General features: G+C 40.5%; 1 protein-coding gene across 1 annotated transcript in view; it reads right to left on the bottom strand.

Moving 5' to 3' along the window:
• Window positions 1-1,113: 1,113 nt before the first annotated feature.
• The window catches only part of ptprdb (protein tyrosine phosphatase receptor type Db), an 82,978-nt gene continuing 76,652 nt past the window's right edge, over window positions 1,114-7,439 (bottom strand). Inside the window, exons 36-40 of the mRNA XM_079219605.1 lie at window positions 7,189-7,315; window positions 5,600-5,725; window positions 5,268-5,422; window positions 4,658-4,793; window positions 1,114-4,545 (exon numbers count right to left, since the gene is read on the bottom strand). Of these exons, the coding sequence (XP_079075731.1) occupies window positions 4,477-4,545; window positions 4,658-4,793; window positions 5,268-5,422; window positions 5,600-5,725; window positions 7,189-7,315 (613 nt within the window). The 3' untranslated portion in view covers window positions 1,114-4,476. The remainder of the gene's footprint in view (window positions 4,546-4,657; window positions 4,794-5,267; window positions 5,423-5,599; window positions 5,726-7,188; window positions 7,316-7,439) is intronic.

The raw sequence follows: 7,439 nt of genomic DNA, 5'->3' as shown, positions 1-7,439 counted from the left end.
CAGCCGCTGCTCTGCTTCCACATCTCTGACGTGGGGGGATTTAAAGCTCCCCCACTTCCTCATGCCCATCATCATCATCATCATCATCATCATCATCATCTTTCTGGACGTATCCGTGTAGAGAGAGAGGCGGTTGTCAGACCTGCTACCTCACCTCAGACCAATGACTGCAGTGTCGTCAGCATATTTCAGGATGCTGTCCTTGTGAGGTCGCTGCAGGTGAATAATAGTCTATGGGACACATTCTGTCAGGATTTCCAATCTGTGGAGAAAGTCTGAAGAGCCGGTGGTAGGGTTCAGGACCAGAGGAGGAGTTTCTGTTGGACTGCCTTTAAATGGTTGGTCCTTGTCTGATACTTTTCTTACTGGCTTTTGTTTATGTACTACAATTAACTTTTTTACATTTTAATGACATACTGTACTTTGGCATTTTCAACAGGTTTTTAATTATGCAATGACCTTTTATTTATTTTCATTATGGCTTTAAAACAATATTAAAACTTAAAAAATGTAATTAAAACATTTAATTATATATATTTTTATGATTTTTTTTTTTTTTATATGATTTGTACTTCTTTAAATACATACTACTGCGTCTTTTATTACATACCATAATTTTGCTCTTGTATGTACTTTTTGGGAATAGTTTACCGGGACTTTCGAAGGACTTTTTCCTACATATTAAGACTTTGTTGAGATACTATAGATTTTTACTTTCAACACATTTGAAGGGGACCGTCTGCTACGCTAGCACGTATTAGCTTATGTAATAATGTTTTAGCTTATTTAATTTAAATATTTAAGTGTTTAAAACACAAACAGGGTAATTTCAAACCACACATATACACTCCTAGCTCTAACGTCATCCATATACAACATGAATTATTAGGGGCCAAACAATTAATTAATTTGAGACTATTTTTCGCATTACAGATGAAAATCACATTTAACTTTAAAACAGAGCACAGTATCTAACCACCAATATGGGGACGCCAAAATCACCGACATCTACATTTCAAGCTGATGATCATTAAAAAATGTCTTTTTTCATCTTTATCGTTCCAACCACGTTATTTAAAGTCCTAAGTATTATACAAAATGACAGAGGTAGCAATTATTTCACTTGAGTTTATTTGTAACAAATGAAACTTGTGTCGACAGAGAACAGAAATCCATACAGACCTGTTTTTCGGTTTTCACACGCTCCGAGAACCAATGTAAGAAAATAAAAAGCACTTGTTGACCCGGAGCAGAAAACAAACCAAATAATAATAAAAAAAAAAAAAATTTACATTTACAGACCAATTCAAGGTAATTGATCCAAGTAACACCATATTTTAATTTTTATACAATTTATAAACTCCAGTTTTATCCATCTACATGATACATTAGGGGGTAAAATAGAACACTTTTCTTTGTGAAACTTCTCTTTTGTGGTACAACAAATCCACAATGTGATGTATTGCACATACTGCTGTGCCATAAACGGTGATTTCAGGTGCATCGTTTTTATTATATCACTCTGTATATCCGATAGATTCTTATTCACTCTTGAGCTTAATTGTTTATCTGTTCATTCATCTATTTATGCATTTCGATTACTCTGTGTTTTGTGTTATTTACATATAAACAACCATGTGAGCGTTACAGGGTCCATCTTTACCGAGTTCAAGTAAAACTCCTTTGGGAGGGGGAAGGGGCTATCGGAGATAATAGGATACTAGTATTAGTGCATAGTACAAAGAGAGAAAGTGCAAGTCTTCCCATAACAGGTGCGACCAAAGGGGCATCTCAAAAGTGGTACCATGCATACAAAAAACGACAACAGGGTTACTGTAGGAGGGTGGAAATCCGCCAACGATGCCGAATGCGGTCAAGCGTTAACGGAGATACAAAAAAAGATGGTTTCTGTGTTGTTAGAGACGTAGCACCTGATCTTCTCTCAGCCTTTGTCGTTAAAGGAAATAAAAGAAAGAAAAGAGAAACGCTTGACATCAGAATGAGTAACGCGGATGAGCAGTGTGACGGGTTTGTTTTAGGTTATCCCAAACTGACAAAGATAAGCCACTGTAGCTCAGCGTCATAATGATTTTTTTTTTTACATAGCTGAGGATATAAGTATGACTTTCCGAGCCAGCTCACAGTCGTGTGTGTGTGTGTGTGTGTGTGTGTGTGTGTGTGTGTGTGTGTGTGTGGCCAATGTCGCCGAAATTTCCTGGCAGGCGAACTGAAGTCTGAGTGAAAGAGTACAAACACAGAGCCTGGTCACATGACCCAGCAAACAAGACTGAAAGCTGTCGACATACAAACGTTTTTTTCTTTTTTTCTCCTAAAATGATCAGACCATCCTGCTTACGACCGATTGTGAAACCACTTTTTTTCTTCCTCTGTATTTGAGTCTCATGTGAGATATCTGTTTGATTAAAAGAGATATGACAGTGTTGTTGCTGGGAGAGTGATGAGTACAACGATCCAGCCTCCGCAGAGCCGTCCATACAGAGTTTCACAGCCAAATAACACAACACACAAGATACTTATACACACTGTAACGTAACAAAATCATATACACATACATTCGGTTCACATACGCACAAGCACACGCACATAAAATACACAAAAAACCCTTTAAAGTAACGTTATCAAAATAGGCGTGTAATATAAGGCACTAGAAATCTAAAATCAAAAAATACTTATTAGATGCTGTTTGAAGTATGAGTTTGATCATTCGTCGGTTGCCATGACACACACAGAAGTATGACATCATCTACTGGAGTTGTGACATGATAAAAAGATCTACTTCCTAAGAGGTCAGAGGTCGCCCCTCTTGTTTGGACACGTCGAACAGTGGCGAGAATCGTATATAACATCTTTGTGTCTGGGAGAAAAAAAAAAGACGTGTCATCAATATCATCGTCTTCGTAATGGCATATAACTGCAGTTAGTGACTACACACAAAAATATATATAATACATCTACTTATTGCACACTGAATCAGACAGAGAGAAAAAGTCATAGGTGAGCATTCCAGTGAGAAATTTGTTCCTGCCCCGACACCCCAACCCCCTCGTCCCTGCTCCGTGGAGCTCGTCCGGACACATAAATAGACGTTTTGTCGTACTTTGCTTTCTGTGCATGCTCTCCGTACTTCTATCTGGCTCTCTCTCTCTCAGCCGCACACAGAAGACGGACTTCCCAGTAAGCAGCATCGGTGATGCTGTAAAAACCCCGAACCCGAACCTCTGGCGGGGCCTCGTGGAATTAAAAAAATCGGTCGTCTTCTTCTGAGGGTCCCGTGTGCACGGTGAACAACGGTGTCTTTAAAAAGCTGAGTGGGTTCGAGAATACAGGAGTGACACTCAATGGTGGTGTGTTTTTTATAGAATTGTGAACATTTTCCACACTAGATTTGATTGTACACTTTAAAACAGTACCGTATCACTTTTTTTTCTTCTCTTTTTTTCTTCTTTTAAACGCTACAGATCGTTGTGTTACACAGAAGGGTAAAAAACACAACTTTGCCTTTGTATTGTCAGTGGGGACAAAGTCATGAATCTGTAAAAGCAAAAACAAAAAAAACAGAACATGCCATAAAGAATAGCCAGTTTTTAAAAAACAAGATCGTCACATATCTATTTCATTTTTTTCTAAAAAACTAAATGAATGTTTTTACTTTGTGGTAAGCATTTTAAACCTCTCTCACGCTTCCCTTATCTTAACACATGAAGCATAAGGTTGAACTGGTGGTTTTTATTACTGTATGGTAGAAATATCTTGCTTTTCATTGACAAGAAACTACACAAGAGTCTGTTTCCAAAACAAAACAGAAAAAACATAGCTTGGTGTCTTTTTTTTGTTTTTTGGGATGTATATTCTTTGTCTTTTTAATACCGTGTGCTCTGTGTTTTCAGTCCTCCGTTGGAAATTCTCTGGTGCTCAAAAGTCACAGTTCTGTCAGTCCACCAGACTTCCATAAGATGGATTTGTCGACTCCTTCTGGACAGTCCTCAAGATAGAAAAAAAATCTAAATTTCTTGTGACACCAAAATACTGTAGCCGGGTCCGGTATCTAGGTTGGTGATGCTACTAAACTGGTGGTGGACGAGGTGAGAGTTCCACACCCAAACAATGTAAAGCAATCTGGGTGCTCACAAAAAGCACTGAAACCAATAAAAAAAAAGGAAAATATTTGATCAAGTATTCTGATTGGAACAGTGGTTGAAGTTGCTTCTTCAGACTGACCAATGGGTGTGTTTGGGCTGAGGGTGAAAGGAAACACCCTTGTCAAGCAGGTTGCTATGGCTCAGTTAGAGGTGCTGTTTCTGAGTACGGGATAAGCCGATGGGTCCCCTTCACTCTGCATGTGGTCGCACAAATCTTCAGAAGACACATTGCAGCCTAGTGCATTCATTTAGGCCGCGTGTGACCTAAGAAAAGTGCACTAAGGTGGGATGTGGCGTGAGAGACGGCCAGTCGGGTTTATGTTGCATAGTGGTCGAAGCTCCCCAGGTACTCCAGACTGGCCCGGTAGCAGAACTGGTACTGGTCCTGGAGGGAGGCAGAGGAATATCGAGTGAGTGAAAGAGGAAGACAAGTGTTTAGGGAAAGAAAGCATGAATTAGAAAGGAGTTGGAAGGGGAACAGCTGGGAAGCTCGTCACCTCTGTCTGAACGGTGGCAGGTCTCTGGGTGCGCAGCATCTTGACAGTCTGGAAGATGTCCACCACGCCCTCGTACCGCATCCGCTCCAGAACGATGCTGAGGGTGATGAACACACCGGTCCTGCCCACTCCGGCACTGTTGGCCAAGAAGTGGGAACATGTCAGGAGCTGGATACATTCAACACTTTTAAGTAGGATAATCGTGTCGTAAAAAAAAGCATTTTTTAGTGTGTCGTATAAATATCACAATGAAGGCAGGTATAGTATGTCATTAAAATTATATCGTAAAGTATGTCAGAACAAGTCAGATTAGAGTTAGTCATCAAACTGCCAGAAACTATTTACTATGTCCCAAAAAAAAAGTAATAGTTCTGAAAAATGCCAAAATAATCACAGTGTAGTGTGACAAAAATCTCATGATTTATGAATTTCAAATTCATCGTACCATATCAGAAATGGTCATTCACAAAAGTAGGAGTATATTATGTCCTTTGAATGTAAAAAGTCACAGAAAGTCGTCCAAAAAATAATCGTACAGTATGTCATTAAAACGTTAAATAGTTTAGAATGTAAATTAAATGGTCGTGTGAGTGGGAGGAGCCGGTCTTACCTGCAGTGCACACTAATTGGCCCGTCCTGGCCAAACTGCTCTTTAGTTTTGTGCACCTGGCCAATGAAATCGATGAATCCCTCCCCTGACTTTGGCACTCCTTGCTCTGGCCAATCAGTGAACTGGAACTGACGAACTGTCCGCGATTGGCCGTCCTGGAAGAAGAAGAAGAAGAAGAAGAAGAAGAAGAAGAAGAAGAAGAAGAAGCAGAAGAGTGTGTTTAGTTCTAATCACGAAAATAACGCGAAAGCAAATGATGACCCTCTTAGGCGCTCGACACACAACACACACACACACACACACACACACACGCACAGGTAGCGATGACTCACCCTGGCATCCGTGACTTTGAACTCTCGCAGAATGTACTGGGGCATGTTGTACTCAGCCATGGGATCCACCACAAAGTACTGGTACCTGGCTGAGCGCTCCGCAGGCCAGTACTGGTGGCACTTCTCCTGCAGGAGGACAGCGGAGAGGCGTCTGGTCAGAGCTTTATGCGCTCATGTAGTCATTCATGCCAATAACATTTCTTATCACAGCTATGCTGACGACAGCCTGACTTACACCCTCACACAACCCCGTGTATCTCCGGGAATCCTTCTGCCCAAATTAACAGCTGGATGTCTAAAAAATATTCTTCTCCTGCTGACTATGGACACACTGAAATAGTGACTTAAAACAAAGGAAACCATCAAAGGAAACCATCATAAACCTTGGTGTCTTCATTGATTTATTTTGGTCCGTTTAAAAAAAATCATGTGAAAGAAATAACTAAATCTGATTTTCACCATCTGGACAAAAAAAAGCAGCCGAACTTGGAAGGCCTTATGTCAAAACGTGATGTAGAAAAACAAATTCATGCTTTGAGCTGCTGGAGTTCTTACCAAACCAAAAGAAGCAACCGCACTTTAAACCACTGCGGCTTGTTTATAAGTCATTAAATGGAGAAAGATCAGAGAGATATATTTGGACTGGACATCTCAGATGACTGGGAATAAATCTGTGAGCAATACCTACTGCCAGATAAACATTGCGAGGCAGCTGTTAGCTGCTACGCTGTTAGCTGTACGCTGTTTGCTGCTATGCTGTTAGCTGCTATGCTGTTAGCTGTACGCTGTTAGCTGCTATGCTGTTATCTGCTATGCTGTTAGCTGCTACGCTGTTAGCTGTACGCTGTTAGCTACTATGCTGTTAGCTGTACGCTGTTAGCTGCTATGCTGTTAGCTGTACGCTGTTAGCTGTACGCTGTTATCTACTATGCTCTTAGCTGCTACGCTGTTAGCACTGGAACCACCTCTCAAGTTTGGCAGAACGCACTCTGTTTTCTATCTACGTTCTTTGAGTTGATCTGAAACACTTTTCCTCTGATGATTCAGCTATCTGCTCACCTGTAAAGCACTTTGAATTCCCCAGGTGTATGAGTTATGCTATACAAATAAACGTGCTTTGCTTTGCCTTCGCATCACGCCTGAGAAAACAATTTATGGCTACTTTGTCAGGAAAATTGCATCCCGTATGCTGTTCATGAGATATAACTCGCACCATTATCTCTTTCTCACTCCACCACTGTTTTGTTTTTACGGTTATGCCCCCCAAAATAGCTGCATATTAAATCTGTATTTTCTTGCTGCAAAAGGACACTGTTTATGACAGTTTCCCAGTAAACAGGGAGTGGAAACAGAAAAAATGGATGACAAATGCACAAAAACTGCTGCTGATGCTGAAGGTCAGGCAGTCTTTCAGCGTTAATTAGTATTAAATAGTTACATTATGAGGCCCAATTACAGCAAAATGTATGATATTGTATATACATTCCATGTTTGGCTAAAATGAATCACGTAATCAAGACCAAAATCACAATATGATTACAGTGTGTGTGTGTGTGTGTGTGTGTGTGTGTGTGTGTGTGTGTCCGTACCCGCCCCATTTCTCTCAGTTTGGTTAGCATGACAACTATGGTGGAGTTGTGTTCCCACAGCATCCTCCAGTAGTCCTCTGTGGTCTCAGCCAGCGGGCCCTGGGTTGCTATGTAGGCCTTCTGCTGCCTGCAAACACAAGGAGATGAGTTAATAAATACTCTCCCTGCCAATACCGTTGAGTCTCTATGAAATAACTGAATGAACTACTAAACCAACAAGAAAAACAGTTACATAAAAAAAAGGATCAGAT

Source organism: Taurulus bubalis (assembly GCF_910589615.1).
Source record: "Taurulus bubalis genome assembly, chromosome: 6".
In the NCBI taxonomy this organism is placed as follows: domain Eukaryota; kingdom Metazoa; phylum Chordata; class Actinopteri; order Perciformes; family Cottidae; genus Taurulus; species Taurulus bubalis.
The sequence above is the reverse complement of the archived record's forward strand: the minus strand, read 5'-3'. Positions and strand labels throughout refer to the sequence as shown.